The sequence below is a fragment of the Anas acuta genome, chromosome 5 (assembly GCF_963932015.1).
Source record: "Anas acuta chromosome 5, bAnaAcu1.1, whole genome shotgun sequence".
In the NCBI taxonomy this organism is placed as follows: domain Eukaryota; kingdom Metazoa; phylum Chordata; class Aves; order Anseriformes; family Anatidae; genus Anas; species Anas acuta.
In genome coordinates, this window is record NC_088983.1 from 34,759,854 (window position 1) to 34,776,540 (window position 16,687).

Sequence of the window (16,687 nt, forward strand, 5' to 3'; positions counted from 1 at the left end):
GCTACCTATACTTCCTTTCCCCACATTTACAGGATTATGTTTTACTATTTTTGTCATTGTATTAGTAGAACTAGATCCACAAAGATGAGTGTATAATCATATAAATATGTAAATTTGCATAATATAAAATCACTGTAATGAAAGTTACCAAATAACACAGCCATGCTGAGAGCAATTTGGGGGGGGAGTACAGAATGTTGAGCTCCATTTTCTTGCATGCGTTAAGGAAAGGCAATTGCAAAGCATCAGAAGCTGTTAAGAAGGGTAGAAGTTCATCACTTGATCCTGAGGTACTGCAGCATAGTTCTAAATCCACATCATGTGGACTGAAAATGCATTGTCTCTAGCACTAACAGGTTTTATATCTTGGATGTAAAGCAGTTATTAGTTGTATCTACCTTTGACTTTGATGTAATTGAATAGGCGCAAAAGAGAAGTTAGTAGTAGTCTTGCAGATACCATATGATACAAAAGTAAGATAAAATGTTGGGAAAGATGGTTTCTTAGGTTGGCTAATAGCTGGGGAAAATAAGATAGATGATGAAATGTCTAAAAACACACATAAGATACTGTGTTTCTGGTGCTATCCCCCCCCCCCCCGGCAGACTCCCTGAAAAAAGTGTTATGTGGTTATGCTGAATTTGCTCATTCAGCTTAGCAGCTTTTAAACTTAAATATGACCAGGACACACTAGTCTACAAATGATAAATTCCTAGAATCATCAAGAAAATACCAGCAATGAGAAGAAGAGAAAGACAGCAGACTAGCTCACTTTTAGATGTCTTAAAATTCGTACAGAAAGTTGCTCTTTAGACAGAAGTCCATAGGAGGGCAGAGTTCATTAGTCCTATGGTTCGCTTGTTTTTTTAATTGCTACAGTCAGCTCTTAGAATTATTTTTCTATGAGACTGATGTTGTATGAAACGTAAGCAAGATGTGGAACACACTCTTGGCATATCTCAGAGTGCGTGAGGCTGTACAGGAAGTTCTCTGTAGGCTCTATAAATACTCAGTCAAACAGACAGTAATCTCTCTCTCTCTTCTTCAGATTTCTACTGCATGCCTTGGATACATGCTCCTAAGCAGATTACGGGCTTTCCTTGACCTACGCTTCTTTTCCTAATGCTGATCTGACTATGGCTGTCCTCAAAGTAAAATTCACCAAAACTAAGAGGGACAAATTGGCTCAGATCCTATGGATCCTCAACTGGGTTTCTGTAGTGAGTGGGATCATTCTCTTCAGTCTTGGCCTCTTTCTGAAAATAGAGATCAAGAAGCGCAACGAAGTGATGGCAAAAGGAGACATTAACTCTGTCCCCAACATGCTGATCTCTGTAGGGGTCATAGCATGTATTATCAACTTTCTGGGTGGCAAAATCTGCTATGACTGCTCAGATGCTAACAAGTTCTCTCGGTGGAAACTAGTTATGCTCCCATATATCGTGTGTACCTTCTGTTTTACCTTCTGCATCCTGATGGGTGCTCTCATGTGCTATACCATGAGGAATGAACTGGAAGAATCTCTCTATCTGGGATTGAGGGATGCTATTAAGTTCTATAAGGACACTGACATACCTGGAAGATGTTTCTTAAAGAAAACAGTGGATATGTTGCAAATTGGATTCCAGTGCTGTGGAAACAATGGCTTTAGAGACTGGTTTGAAGTTCAGTGGGTATCTGCTCGTTACCTGAATATGGCTTCCAAGGAAGTTATGGAGTAAGTATTTACTAGTCTTGATGGAAAATTCTAGGGAAAAAAAAATTCCTTCAACACGAATTTGTATTGAACAGAAAGTACGTAACAGTAGTGTCAGAAGAACTTGAGACATATCGACTTTAAAGAGAATACAAGACTGCTTGTTTTCTGCCAGCTGCCAAAAATTCAAGCAGTGTTTTTTCCTCCTTACTAAAACGACACCCTGTGGCTAGAAGACTTTTCTCAAAGATCATTCTGAATGACTGCTAACAGGGCTACCTCAACAAGAGCTAACGTTTCTGTGATCATAGGCATGTTCACACTCTGGTGCTTTAATTAATGCAACAACTTTTAGTAAATAATAGCAGAAGTTAATAGCAGAAGTGACACTTTTTCTAGACCACTATTACAGTAGCATCCTACTGTAAGTACAAAGGTAAAATGTATTACCTTGTATTTCTGTGAGCCACGTAGAAACAGCAATGTTTTGCCATGGGTCTTAAACACAGATTTCATCTGCAGGGTCTCCTGTGCTCTGCCTTCATTTTGGAAATACAGTCGTTTAATTTTTGCCCCATACAGACAGAAGACATCATGGAAAAGTATGTGAAGGAAATAATTATACTGCAGAATTTCTTTTACTGCATATAAACTAGATAATCCCATCTTGATTACTAAAATCAACGTTGGTGCTATGTAACCAAATTATACTATGATTTCCAAAATCTAGTAGTAAAACATTTCATATGAAACCACTAGGATCAAAGTTCAGCTTGTAACATTCTGAAAGGAAGCAGAAGAAACCAAGTATTTTTCTTGGTTTCATCTTGTACTGTATGTCAATTGGTACTTTGTAGATTACTAGGCAAAGCTGAAAATTCATACTTAACTCAAAAGGAATCTCTGCAGAACTGAACTTTTCACCTTCTTTCATAATCCTCTTCCCTCTCCTCTTGTATTTCTGCATTACCAACATCACAGCGTCACAAGAAATTGAGTCAGTCAATGGAAATGGTATGAGGATGAAGCAGTTTACAGCAGCACAATTCTATCATTGCTTTAGTTAGATAAAAAACATCTTTTTTATATAGTTTCATAAGCAAGTTCTGCTTTACAATGCCATATCTGAATTACAGCAATGAATAGTGGTTAATGTCTCGTTCCAAACAAAAGGGCAAGGGGGGCATACTTAATTCTGCTTTCTGTGGACTATATGGGCCTTTTTTTTTTTTTTTCCTCCAGTTGCTGTTACCAGGCCACAAAGTGAAGAGCTAGACATTAAAAAAATGGAGGAATTAATGCCTAACTTTCTCCTAGGTGGGAAACAGCAGATCTTTATTTATTTGTAAATATCTTTGAAGAAAATATTCTTGACAGAAAATTACACCAAACAAAAATGAGAGAGAGAAGGCAAACAGCAATAAAGTGAAGGTGATTATTCTGCCATCTCAGGACAGCCACAAATTCTGATATTCTTTTCAGCTTATGTTTCTTTTGAAGGATACATTTAGTCCTCAAATGCTGGAAGAACACTGTACCACAGTGATCATTGCTTCTTGTTTACCTGAACAGCTTCTGTGATGCCTTCCTTCCCTTTAATTTTGGATATCTGTATCAGAAAAGGATATTAAGATTAACAACTGAGGATGTCTTGCAAAACATCAAAAATTCTATTAGGAAATAGTGAAAGCTGGGTATCTGGGATTAGGTTGTCTTTCATATATTCTAGCCAGTGGACAATTTCTAGTGATTCTCTAGTGATTCCTGTGGCATGTATAATTGTTCTTGCATTAGCTTCTTTTTCGAAATGCTTGCACTCAGAATCAAGCCAGAAGTAAAGACACAGGGTTTCAAGGACTGTAACTTCCATTAATGTTTTGCCAAGACAGATAAATTCTAAAATTGTCTTTAATATTCTCAGCGGAAAGATATCTAAAAAGACATCATCTCCATAAACAACAAGTCTGCAACTTACACATACAATACCAAAAATCAAGAGATACTGCACTGATCCCACACATAAAAATACTGCAAACAAAAAATTTAGTTTTCCTGCAGTGAGCAACATTTCCAGTTGCAGATACATTCTCATTTTCCTTCTGTTACATTGGAGAGGCCCGCATTGCAGCTGACTTTCATTACATCCTTTTAGAAAAAATATGGACACATTCTGCTGCTGCTACCAGATTTATAATGCCCAAACTTTCTGTCCTGTTGCAGCCGTCTAAAGAGTAATGTTGATGGGAAGTTCTTGGTGGATGGAGTACCCTTCAGCTGCTGCAATCCAAGTTCCCCACGGCCCTGTATCCAGTACCAGCTGACAAACAACAGTGCTCACTACAATTACGATTTCCTGACAGAGGAGCTCAATATCTGGGTGAAGGGGTGCAGAGAGGCCCTGCTGGATTACTACACAGCTATTATGAGATCCATTGGTATTGCAGCATTGCTTATTTGGTTGTTTGAGGTAAGTTTTATAAAAACAGTCTGTGTCAGATGCATCGGACATGCTTGCTTTCTGGGATGGGAAATAACAATGGTGTTATACCATAATTATACCACAACTATGGTATTACAAGTGTGAGAAGCACCTCAGTATCTAGAACAAGTCCATCAGCACTTCAGGAGTGTTGCAGGGCTTTCTCTAGTACAGTTTCTCAAAGACCAGAGTAGAAGCGAATCTGTTGAAGATGAGAACTATTAGAAACAATTAACGTGATTCTGTATGTTTACAGAGCTTTTTTCAACAGACTATGGCACATTGACTTTCCTGAAGCATTTACAGGACCAGATGCAGGATAACACATGCAGTAACGCAACAGCAAGGAAATTAGGTGGAAGGCATAAGGTTGTTTTGAGGCAGTTTTAGGAAAGAATATCAGAAATGTGAGGCAGGCCTTTGGTGAATACATGAATTTTATTTACAGTAAGAATTACGCATAAATATTAACATCTCAAAGCCTCCTTTCTATATTACATTGCTTTACCATATAAACAGTACTTGCAAACATGGGATACATTTTAGATACAGATCAGATTGCTTATTATGCAGTCCAAATTAGCATATCACAAGCAAGCATACACACCTTCAAAGGTGCAGTCTTTCTACTGACAGCCGTAAAAAAAAAAAAAAGCTGTCTGGATATTGTAATCTGCATGCAATGCAGATAACCCCAATGGCATAGGCTAAAATACTGTTTCTTCTATTTTTAATAGTTAGATTTTCCTGATTATTACTCTATTGCATAAATATTAATGCTATTTAAAATAGTTTGCCACAATAGTCCTTAGGCAGTGCTAGATTGGGTGGTGATGGCAAAAACAAGAGATATTTGGCAGCACAGGAAAAAGCTGCAAGCCTGCTCTGTGCTCCTTTCAGTGTTGACAAGCTGAGCACACTGAAAGCACAGCTCTTCCCTAAACTTATACTTGAGCCTCTTCTGTAGGGCATCCTTCTTCATTTATGCATTAGCATGTTGGACACATATAGCTTACGCAGGAATGATTAAAAACCTTGAAGACAATACTGATTTAATGAAGGTCAGTAGAAAAAGTTCCATAGAAATGAACCGACAAATTTTTGGTTTTTGTAACACCTCCCCTCCCTAATCACCAATGGCTCCATTAAGTGATCATTCATTTTATGACTAGTCTCTGAGCCTGCAGCATTCCGATGTATTTCTAGGTATTCATACACTAATAACATGCAAGTGGGAATGGTACCTGAAGAATGGAAAGAAAAAAACCTCTACATGGTATTTTTCATTCTAAAATACATAATTAACTGTGAGATTGGTTAGCTCTAACGCTGGGATAAAGAATGTATTTATTTCACTCAATATTAAATAATAGGCCTGTAAATACACAAGTCAGAAAGCAGACTTCGTGGTAGGATCAAGGCTGTAACTTAAGCTCTGTTTAACCACTGATGTTTTCTTACAGCTCTCTGTACTTACTGGTGTCCGGTACCTACAAACAGCAATGAAGAATGTTCTTTTGCTAGGAGACCTGGAGGGTGAATCCGATGGTTGGTTACTAGAAAACAGTTTTGTGGAAACGGCCAAATACAACATTAATATCATTAAGAACCTTGGCAAAGCCAACCAGATCTCCACTGTCTCAGGCCTGAATGATCCCAACATTGATGTTCAAAACACAAACTGTGGCAAAAACCATGTTGCAACAAAATCTATCCCTGAAGCTAGCTAGACGATCCATTCAGAGAAATCATGTCACAAGTGTTTCTTTGCTGTATTACAACCTTTGATACAAGGGGTTTTTTTGTTTGTTCGTTCGATTTGTTTTGTTTTACTTGTGGGGAAAAGAGAAAAAGTGGTATGACAACTGACAAGAAGATAAACTGGTCATAGGAACAAAATACTGATACTTCTTTGGCCAGGTGTATTTTCTCTTGTGAAATCCCTGATTTTCATACCTGCACAAAACAATCTTTTGAAATTTTCCCACTTTGTCTCTTCCAACTTAGATATTTCTGTCATCTGAATATGTCAGAATAATGATTATGCACAAAAAAGACTATCAGTTTGGATATCAGACTGTTCCAGATAGGATTGGTCTACTTTATATCAACAAAGTTTGTCATTATTGACACCTCTATTGAAATCCCAGCAGCAGGGAAATTTCGAAAGAAATTACTACATTGGATAAAAAGAGATTCTTTAAAATAGCAAAAACTGTAAAATGAAAACTGTGTTTAAAAAGTCCATATTAGGATACAAATACATGTACGTTGTTGCCCTTCTAAAAACTTAATAGCTAAGTGAAATTGAGTTAAAGCCAATTTAAGTTAGTTAGTAGACTGTATTTGACTTAAAAAAATAAAAAATTAAAAAAAAAAAAAAAAATGAAGTACTTCTTAATTTTTCCCTATAGTTTAGAGAAAGCCAACTGCCATACATCTCCGGAAAGCTAGTGGGTGCTTCTAAGAGAGCTAGTTCCCTCTGCTCAAGAAAACTAATTGACAGCTCATGCTAAGTTTATGAAAATTCCAAGTACAATGTGCTAACACACATTTAAAGAAGAGCAAATACCTGATACAAAACAAATGCTAATGATCCCTGATGATCAAAGAGTTCAATTTCGAAAGTAGTTACATAGATCTATAGGCTCAAACACAGATTATTTGGAACCAACAAAGACAAAGACAGATTGAAAGCTCTCCCATCATGTTCCAAGGATAGCACTCGAAGTTTTTTTATGTCCGTGTATGCAGCAAAAGCATTTCTATACTTGTAATTACAGGATATCATATGACTAATTCATCATTAATGGTATGATTGTAAGCAGAAAAACATACAGAACAGAGGATAGAAGACCATATAAAAAATATTTCTTGCTAACTGTTATGAATAATACATTGCTTGAATATAACTTTGGAAAGCTCGTGCATTTTTTGTATATAATGAAGTAAAAGGAGTTATCCTCTCACAGTGATACTCAAAGCAGAACTACTTTGCTTTTGCAATCATACAAAAATAACAGTAAAAATTCCTTTACCTGTCCAAACGTTGTTGTTTTCTGTGACACTAGAATAATGCTTTAAGAATATATTGTAAATAAACAGTGTAATGGAAAAATCTATACTGTAAGTCAAGCAAGCTATATGCATGATTGTTATTCCAAATGCAGTCACATCACTGCTGAAAAAATTTAGGCCTATATTTAAGTTTGTTAAAAATAAAAGTGGACAGATAGGTTCTGTCTGTAGTAGTAACCCATAGCAAAGGTTTTGCAAAAGGCACGTGAGAAGCAAGACTGTTAGAAAATAGTTCTCTCTCTGACAGTCTCCTATCTTCCTGGAAACAGCAGTTTGTGAGCTTTGTTTGACAAACATTACATATCTATCAATGTGTTTTAATAGCTCTCTACAGACTTTTCTTATGAATTTGTATAGCTTTTTTTTTTTAACCCATTCATGGTTTTGATGTCCAAAATACATCAATGAGCTTGAAATTTTAGTTTCGTACAATTTGATTCTGCATTTCTTGAAAAAGTGATTATCTTTGCTTGTTGACTCTGTGACAACTTAATAGGTATCCCCTAAATCTTGCTGTAAGATGCAACCAATAGTCATTCTGTATTTTTTTCCTCCATGCCATTCCTGATTTTACTATCCTCTATTATAATCTCTCTTGGTCATACCTTTCTAAATGGAAGAAGCTGATATTTAAGAATAAAAGATTAAATCTTTTATTCTATGGAAATTACCTTTGACAGTTCTTGTAACTCTTCTCCATTAATTAGTTTTAAACAAGTAACACTGCATGCATATAACTGGGGACGTTATGAATTAAATAGGTCTTCTGTGCTTTTCCTAAGATTTCCCATTATTTCTTGCTTTTGTTGACTGTTTGAGCACTGAGATAGTATTTTTATGTATAGTTCTGTGAAAACGTTAAGAGAATTTTGATACTAATATAAAGCCCTATTGTGAGATGTCAGTTTTTGCATAAGCTGGTGTATCACTCCTTCAACTATTTCTGAGAGCCAAAAATATTATTTCCACACCAGTCTGTTGTGTTGTTTCTAAGACTACCTAATGTCCTTAGGCTCGATCCTGACCCCCTTTCTTTCCTTCTTTCTTTCCTATCTTTCAATGTGATAATGGTAAAATTTCAAAGAGCTATATTGTAAGATTGTTATTTTTGTTTTTTTCTGGCTTTTATTTCTCATTCAACTAAGAGAAACCTATCTGTCTCATGTTCTAAAAAGAATATTATTTGTCTCATGTTTAGAACTCCTGTTTCTTTCTAGAACATGAAAGGAAATCAACATCAGTGGATCTGGGAAATGCAATCCAAAAGGAAGCAGGTGTGGTCTCTTGTTGCTGCAGAACACTGAGCACAACAGCTTCCTGAGCCTTACTAGAAGCACTAAAATTAGCTGATACAATACTGGAAAAGAATTAACATAGAAAAAGTCAGTACTTTGAGGGACCACAAGAAAAGGTAGTCATATTAGACTGCAAATTAGACAGACTTTTCAGTGGAAGATGATAAAAATGCTTTTTTTTTTCAGATCAGCAAAGTGCCACATGCTTCAGTCAATAGCAGTCATTTCCTTAGTATGATTTCAGTCCATCTACATTTGGAAAAGCAGCTCTAGACTGCTTAATAAACAAATGGTGTAAGATAATCAGAAATAGCTCAGAGAAGAAAAAAAGAAAAACAAATAAGATTTGTTTTCTTTAGGAAAATTTGATTCAAAAAGACTAAGCAGGAATAATAAAAGAATAAAATACTTTAAAAACAAAGTGAGAAATGGTTCAGCTTGATGAAAATAGTTTTAAGACAGGAAATAAAAGCATGTTATTTTAAAATAATACTCTGTATCTTAGGAAAATTTTCCTGGTGGAAAAAGCACATTTACCTGTGGAAGCAGATGAAACTTGACATCCTGTGCCATTTAAAATCTCTCTAGATTGTCTATTTAGCTTGCAGAATTATAACAGCTGTGAGCTTACTCCTTTGATAACTCTCTAGTGGAGGTCCCTATTTGTCAAGAATCTGCTCTGAAAAATAGATTCATAAGAAGAGTGAATTAAAATGATTATCTAGACTGAGTATCTCTATAAAATGACACATTTAATGCAGCAAGTGCTGTAACACATTAGCATGAACAGCAGTGGTATAAATACCTGGCTACACATCTCCCCTGGTCCACACACTTCATTTACTTTCATATGAAGAGAACACATTTTACAATAAAAAACTAAGTAATATTTGCTACATTAACCTTTCTCTCTCAGAGAACTGCAAAAGCTGATGAAATGACTGGCTGTGTGAAAATTTATGAAATTAACTGAGTATCAGGATGTATTTCACAGGGAACAGTTGCTGTCTTATTACTGATTATTACTAGTAATTACTTAGACATTAGACTGCTCATTTCTATGCTGCCTAGGTATTTAGAGTCCACAGACACAGATGTATTATGAAAGGATAACAGCTCATTTCACAGAACTGAAGACAAATTAAATCTATCAATTTGAAAACCTCAGCAATATTGACTGATTATTGTTACTTCAATATAAGTGCTAAAATAAGTGCTTTCTTCTTTGCCTTCTATGTATCATTTTCCTCAGCAAAAGTGCATGCTAAATATCTAACTTGCTTTATAGCAGCTGTCATAATCATTTGGGTTTCTTGGAGTGTTTAAAATTACAGCCACTGTATCCAGAAAATAAACTCAGGTAGCAGCACAGACTCTGTCTTTAATTCTCTGCAGTTTATAAAGACAAAGATGGCATTAGCAAGCAAAGCCTGTAAGCCGAAGCATCTGCTCAGATACAGAAATAAATACGATTTGTGGGACACTTCTTATCCTATTTGTTATCAATGCTTAATCCAGTCAGAAATAATAACAATACATTTGTGCAACAAGCTCCAGCAATTTCCACAGCAAGGAACTCACCTCTATATAAAACTATCATCTTTATGAATTTCTTCATAAGAAATACATTCAGTTTCTGGTGAAAACACTATGACAGTTCCTGTAGAAATTGCAGTTACGATGCTCCCTTAAAGCTTTGATTATCAGTGAAGACGCTTGCTTTACATTGATCATAAAAAAATATAATGAATAATATATGAATGCAGCGTATTTAGAATTTCATTGTATCAAAGTAAATGAAAACAGTACATTTCCTTAATAGCTGGAAGCCTCCCTTCTGCAAACTGTTTTTTTAACTGGTATATGGATCATACAGTTGTCTACAACACAATCCATGATATTTAAAATCTGACAAATTATTTGGTACACATTTGCTGCTATCAGTTTCCAGCTGTGGCAAGAGTTTAGACTCTGCATAGGGAAGTCTGTAGTTTAGACAAGAATCATAGAGGCATGAAGCTCACGTAACCTAGGTAGAGTCCTTATTTGCTATGAGGAGACTATCACTTAAATGGATGCTCTTGTCCTGCTCTGCTCCCGCATGCCAAGTAACAGAGGTAGACTGCCTGGAGTCACTCTGTTGTGCACAGTCTGTCTGGGTAAATTCAACTGCCCAGGGAAGTTCCATGTAAGTCTGAATAGGGAAAATATCACAAGACAGAAATACTTAGGTTTTGTAACTTCTCGTAAAAGCATGACTCACAGAAAGAAAAAGTGGATGAAAGAGGTTTGGAGTCTTTCTTTTTTTTTTTTTATATCATCTATGATGGATTTCTCAGGCTGCCACAGTATGTTCAGCAAAACCTCCAAGCAGAAGTTAAGGTGGATTGGGATGGTCTTTCTCCAAGCGATAGACTCTCTCAATACCTGTACCTAAAGAGCATTTCTACTACGTTTCTATTGCATTTCAGGTATTTTTAGGAGAATGGATATGTTATATTCTGTAGTCTGCTGAAAAAGCCCAGCCACAGCTCCTCACAGATAAAGCAAGGACTTGAAATATTCATCAAATTCACAGCCCCAGTACCTACTTCAAAATGTGTTATGCAGGCTCATTCATTCAAACATGATTCCCAGAAACCTCTGAAGTCTAATAGATTCGAAGTTGTTTAACAACCTGTAGTTATACAAACTAGAGTCTTGTTTTTCTTGACATTGTACTCAAGAGCAAACTCAAGTTTTGATGTTTCAATTTAACCTCATACCTGACCTCTCCTCTTACTCACCATTGCAATGAATAATGCATATAATCCCTCTAAGTTTCAGCTTGCCCTCTCTTGCAATGTTCCATGACATCTCCTCTTTAATCTACACTTTCAACAATACAAGCTTAGAGAGATGTAGCTAGGACTAGAAATGACTGGATTCAAGAGACTTATGCAGGAGTCAATTTTCATTGTTGTCCATTTGTTTTCTGTATCAAAAAAAAAAAAAAAAAAAAAACAGCCTCTGTCTGCAAAACATGGATAAAAAAATAATTAAAATTTATTAGGATTGTGCCACAGAAATGGAACAACCTTCATCTCTGATGAAAGCGCATGATGGCTGAAATCTTCCTACACATAATTTTAATAGTTCTCTTAATTCTCTAAGAATCTTTTAGAGAAACGGTGTTGTGGCTTTTCTTTTTTCTTAACTAATGTGCTTCTTGTTTGAATTTATTTTCAGAACAGTTCTGCTAGTATACTTCACCTACCTTTGAGCTTTTCAGGGGTTAATTCCTAAAAATTAAGAAGAAGCACAGAGAGCAACAGAATTAATACTCAAACACTGCAAGCTTAATGGTGCCTGAAGCTACAACAAAAGAAATACCAGCCAGCAGCTTTTAAAATACAGAATTACCCAGTACTTCTTACCTCTTACATGTAAGATTTTGTCTGTCTGTGTAGCACTGGACTAAAGCTTTTTTTCTCCATATGTATCACACAGAACACTAGACAAAATACAAACTTCTACTTTCAAGAAGTTAAGTATCTGCCAGACTATGCAGCAAGTTCGTCTTTGAGAAGCTATGAAACCAGAATCACTAACTAATCAGTAAAAGGCCATCTGAATATTGCATTATGTACTGAAGACTTCTTTTAAAAACAGAGAGACACTGCAGGAGGCTGCATCTTTGAAATACTAGGACAAGTTTCAAGTGGAATATTTATTTAAATTAGAAAAATCATTCCACTAGTACTCACTGGTACAATGATGATATGGACTACAGTGATAACTCATATGGTTTTACTAGTCATTTAATAACTCTTCCCTTTTTCCATGCTGACAGACCCTGCTATAACGCTCCTGTTAGATCAGCTGTGAAGTGTCAAAGTGTCTCCAAATAAAAATTGAATAATCTAAGAGAAGTTACTTTATTTCCTTTTTTAAATATACATATACAAGATATTTTATTTCAAAAGCACAAGAACATTATACAAGTTTCAAATTTACATTTTTGCAATTAAAGATACCAGTATGTGCATTATCAAATTTCTTCTGTCAGCTTGGATGGAACGGAAATCAGTGGCATAAGCATCTTGCGATCACTAAATACAGATTATACTCACAGTGAACAAAACTGCATAGTAATTTATGAAATGAAAGATGACCACACTAGTCAGTGAATGGTACGGAGCCCATTTGCTCATTAGTATGTGGAAACATACAGAGAGATGCAACTTTGCCCCTTCCTCTCACTTCTTCAGATACAAAGATATTTCTAGAGCTTTAAACAGGAGCTCACCTGATCAAACCAGCTCATGTCCTTATAAATATATTATAGTTCAGACAAATCAAAGTAAGAGTGATCTTACCACATATATATCAGATTTTTGTATCAGTGAAGTGCAAGGTAACTCAAAGTTTTTGATAAATGAAAGGGTAAATATCAGAGGGGAAAAAGTGAATACAGTTTTGGTATCAATGAGACATACATTTGCTAGTTTTAAAATGATTTTCTTGGTAAGAAGTGTTTTGATGACCTTAGAAATCTCCAGTGCATGCAAGTCTTCATCACAATTGCTTTTCTAAATTCACTATGTATACAGAACTGATGTTTGTCTTTAAAGAATTGTATATTCAGGTTTAAAAAAAAAAAAAAAGTCAAAATAAGGAGAATGGTCTTAACTGCAAGAAAACAAAACCTGGAAAACATACTGAAGCCAACTATTTGTATCACCAGGGAAGGATTATAGAGAAAGTTATTTTTAACAAGTGTTTGAAAACAGAACAATGTTTGAGTCCATCTGTATTCCATTTTCAGGAGAGTTCTGGTACTGCTCAGTGCACTCACATGTACTCTAAAAGCTTTAAGAAACAAGGAGAACAGCTATATTTATATCTAACTCATTAATTTGTGATTCTACTCTCGTATAGCCAGTAAGAAAAAAAATCACAGAAAGACACATTCTCAGTTATTAATTTGAAAACCTCCCCTTGTGAGCCTTATTAACTTACACAAAAAATCCAAATAGCAAAGGGAGGGGAAATTTAGAGCACTGATAACTTCAAGCTTGGACACAAACGGGATATCCTAGGACAGCATTTACACCCATCGCCTTACAAATTCCCTCAAGTATATTATAGTTGAAATTCAGAAAACAGAATAACAAACAATTAGAACTGAAATAGATTCACATAGTATTGAGAGAGTTCAATCACAATGTATTAATAACTACCAAAGGGAAAAGGGACAACTTAGCCACCTTCTTTTTCTTTTCTGCTCTAACTAGCACTGAACCACTGAACATGACCCCCAAAACACATTCATTTATGCAAATAGGACTCCAATTGTGACAAGAGTATGAAAGGTGGTAAATTCCCCAAACATGGGCAAACTTATTCCCAATTCTTAAATTTGCTGGTTTAGGGACTTGATTTTAGTCTAGTGATAGTTTTGAAGATTTAGTCTGTTGAAGTCTCTGGCTCCTGTATAACTTGCAGAGATATACTACAACTACCTAACAATATTTTCTTGCTTGTCTCTCAGGGAAAACCTCAGGGGACAAACTAAAAGAAGTAAAACTAATCACAACATAACCAAACAGTGTAGCTCTAACCTCTTAGGATATACAACATTAATAGAGGACAAATTCATTAGATAAAGTGCAGTTCTGGCAATGCGAAAAGCACAGACTTTATTTTTGACGCAACAAGCAAGATGGTAATTCCCCCATGCACTTTCTATGCACACTTCTCCTTTGAAGAGTTTTCTTTAATAAACTCTTCATTAAATCCCAGGATATAGCAGAATGCAGGCTTTTTCTGCACAGCTTCATGTTTGCTGTACCTGTTGCTACAGATTACTACAGACCTGGCACCACTTCCACCCCAACATTATGCCACAGATCTTGACTTATTAAAAAGTTCCAGTAAGCGTGAAAAAAAATGCAGAAAGAAAGTAAAGCAACTTTTTCCTTAACAATATCATTTAAAAGTATACTCTTGTGGCAAGAAAAGAATGTGTGTGCCCTGAAGCACAAGGTTTGGGAAGGCGTCCTCATCAAAACATGTGAAACAATTACAACTTGTCAAAGAAGTGAAAATATTTCTGGACCTGAATGTTCAAATAATAATTATACAAGGTGGTTTTTTGGGGGGGAAAAAAAGAGCAAGACATATGACATGAAATTCTGTTTCAATGTATCAGTACTACATCAAACCTAGAGAATTCATCTGTTGTGTCTGAACTACAGTATCCACTTTAGAGTAGATTATTTACTGCCACTCTTCTTTCCTTTTCCAAAGCACTGCCAAAGGTAAGAGATTTCCCTAAAATCAGGAGACTCAAAGCAGTTGCCAATTGAATCCAAAGAAGATCTGGTTTGTTTCTTGGCTCCTGGCAATCTCCTCTATGATGCAGTGTTGCTGCCACAGCAGATGGAGCTTCCGGTAACGCTCCCGACATAGGTGCAGGGGATTGCCTCTTCTTCATAGAAGGAAAGGGAGAATATATGAATAAGCATATCAGAATATCAACTAACAAACTATTCCATGAATAGTCTAGCATTAATGGTAGTAACAACAGACAGTAAAAATTAAATAATTGTATGAACAGAAACTCCAACAGGTCTACTGGTAAAAAAAAGTTTCACATGCAACGAACAGTGACTGTAATTTCCAAGACAACATTTTAGTAATGGCAGTTGCAAATTTCAGATTAAAAGTATAGAAAGTATTCTTGTGAAAATTAAGAAAATTTAACAGAACCAAGTAGATTTTTCCACTACTAATGACCCATTCCTGACTAGAAACTATCATTAGGATTTTGAAGTTAAACAAGTTCACCAGACAAAGATACGTATTTGTGCTCCACATGTTAGCAGGAAGAACATGGTGCCTAATAGGTATAAGACAGACACCAAAACAGAAATGAAGAAATCAGGAAGGCTAAATATTTACTTACTTCAGTCCTGGATCTGTTTCTCCATATTCATCCAAGTAGGGAGCAGGATATAAGCAACCCCTGGTTTTACCTTCTATGAGGACAACTTTGCACTCCCTGATTCTTAAGGAAAAATAGCTTCATTTAAAATAATATCTTCAACATTGCCAGAAATTTACAGCATTTTTCTATAAGCTACAACTTTTGATAGCTTAGGTAGGATCTAAATCAATAGTAGATTCGATTAGCTAGGATTTTTACAAGTTACTTTGCATCAACTCCTTGTTAAATACCACATGTAATTGTTTCTGACTTCATACATGATGTAAGCATGGATTTATTATCCCTGTAGCTTTGCAACAAATTCCCTGTTGCATACAATCCCTAGTAGAGTTATTTTACCTAGTAGTTGAATAGTATGAGTTACAATAGATTAAATAGCATGGATTATCTTTAGCTTAAGTAGAGCTAAACCAGATCTAAACTAGTGTCTCAATACCAACAGCAAGGAGACTTATCTATCACTACAAGTCAATTTTTAAAATTGATTTAAGTTAAACATATATAATCCTTGTTAGCACTTAAGAGTTTAATAAAAGGAGGAAACATCAAGCTTATTATGTAACGTGAGGATAGCCATAATGGGACCTTATTTCCACAGGTCTTTACTGAGTTATGAGGCAGTATCTACATATCTACACTCCCTACTACATTGTAGGGTAATGGGATGAGAATTATAATAGGTACCAGAAGCAATCTTCAGACAGTAGAAGTCCTGCTCTTGGCAAGGAAAACAGTGAATTAACCTGTACAAAGCTCCTGAAATTATTGGAGCTAGATAGTTTTCCATACCAGAACCAGTTCAGGTAACTCAAGAATATCCCAAAGGCATGCATTCCATTTTGAACACTGCATTGCTCTGGTCTAGATCCACAAAGGATTTATCGACCCTCCAAGGCACAAAACAACTCCAGTCCAAAACAAACATCCCATTACAGTGATTTGCCTGTGCTAGCAATTCCAGATGCTATGGAAAACTTCAGAGTTTACAGCAGGTATGTACCTAAATACACCTACTTTGGACTTGGGTGCTTAGCTACTTCATGACTCTACTTGAATTTTCTTGTTACAGTCACTTCTGTGGTTATCTTAAGCAGCCATGAGTCACACAAGAAACATACCAAACACTATTCAACTGATTAGCTTGCCAG

General features: G+C 35.8%; 2 protein-coding genes across 3 annotated transcripts in view; one reads left to right on the plus strand and one right to left on the minus strand.

Annotated features, from left to right (window-relative positions):
- The first annotated feature begins 618 nt into the window (after nt 1-618).
- Nucleotides 619-9,091, plus strand: LOC137857476 (photoreceptor outer segment membrane glycoprotein 2). Its single transcript, XM_068684015.1, has 3 exons — nt 619-1,717; nt 3,917-4,163; nt 5,639-9,091. Exons 1-3 carry the CDS (start codon nt 1,137-1,139, stop codon nt 5,903-5,905), a joined length of 1,095 nt encoding a protein of 364 aa, XP_068540116.1. The 5' UTR covers nt 619-1,136; the 3' UTR covers nt 5,906-9,091.
- A 3,360-nt stretch (nt 9,092-12,451) lies between these two features.
- The window catches only part of UBR1 (ubiquitin protein ligase E3 component n-recognin 1), a 61,563-nt gene continuing 57,327 nt past the window's right edge, over nt 12,452-16,687 (minus strand). For both annotated transcript variants that reach the window (XM_068684004.1, XM_068684003.1), the window contains exons 46-47: nt 15,498-15,599; nt 12,452-15,020 (exon numbers count right to left, since the gene is read on the minus strand). In XM_068684004.1, coding sequence (XP_068540105.1) covers nt 14,879-15,020; nt 15,498-15,599 — 244 coding nt within the window. In that variant the 3' untranslated portion in view covers nt 12,452-14,878. The remainder of the gene's footprint in view (nt 15,021-15,497; nt 15,600-16,687) is intronic.

What these genes read in the sequence shown, in the direction of transcription:
- LOC137857476 (XM_068684015.1), top strand. Translation starts at nt 1,137, where the DNA reads ATGGCTGTCCTCAAAGTAAAATTCACCAAAACTAAGAGGGACAAATTG. An exon ending in GCTTCCAAGGAAGTTATGGA is followed by an intron (nt 1,718 to 3,916) that starts GTAAGTATTTAC and finishes GTCCTGTTGCAG; the next exon opens with CCGTCTAAAGAGTAATGTTG. An exon ending in TGCTTATTTGGTTGTTTGAG is followed by an intron (nt 4,164 to 5,638) that starts GTAAGTTTTATA and finishes GTTTTCTTACAG; the next exon opens with CTCTCTGTACTTACTGGTGT.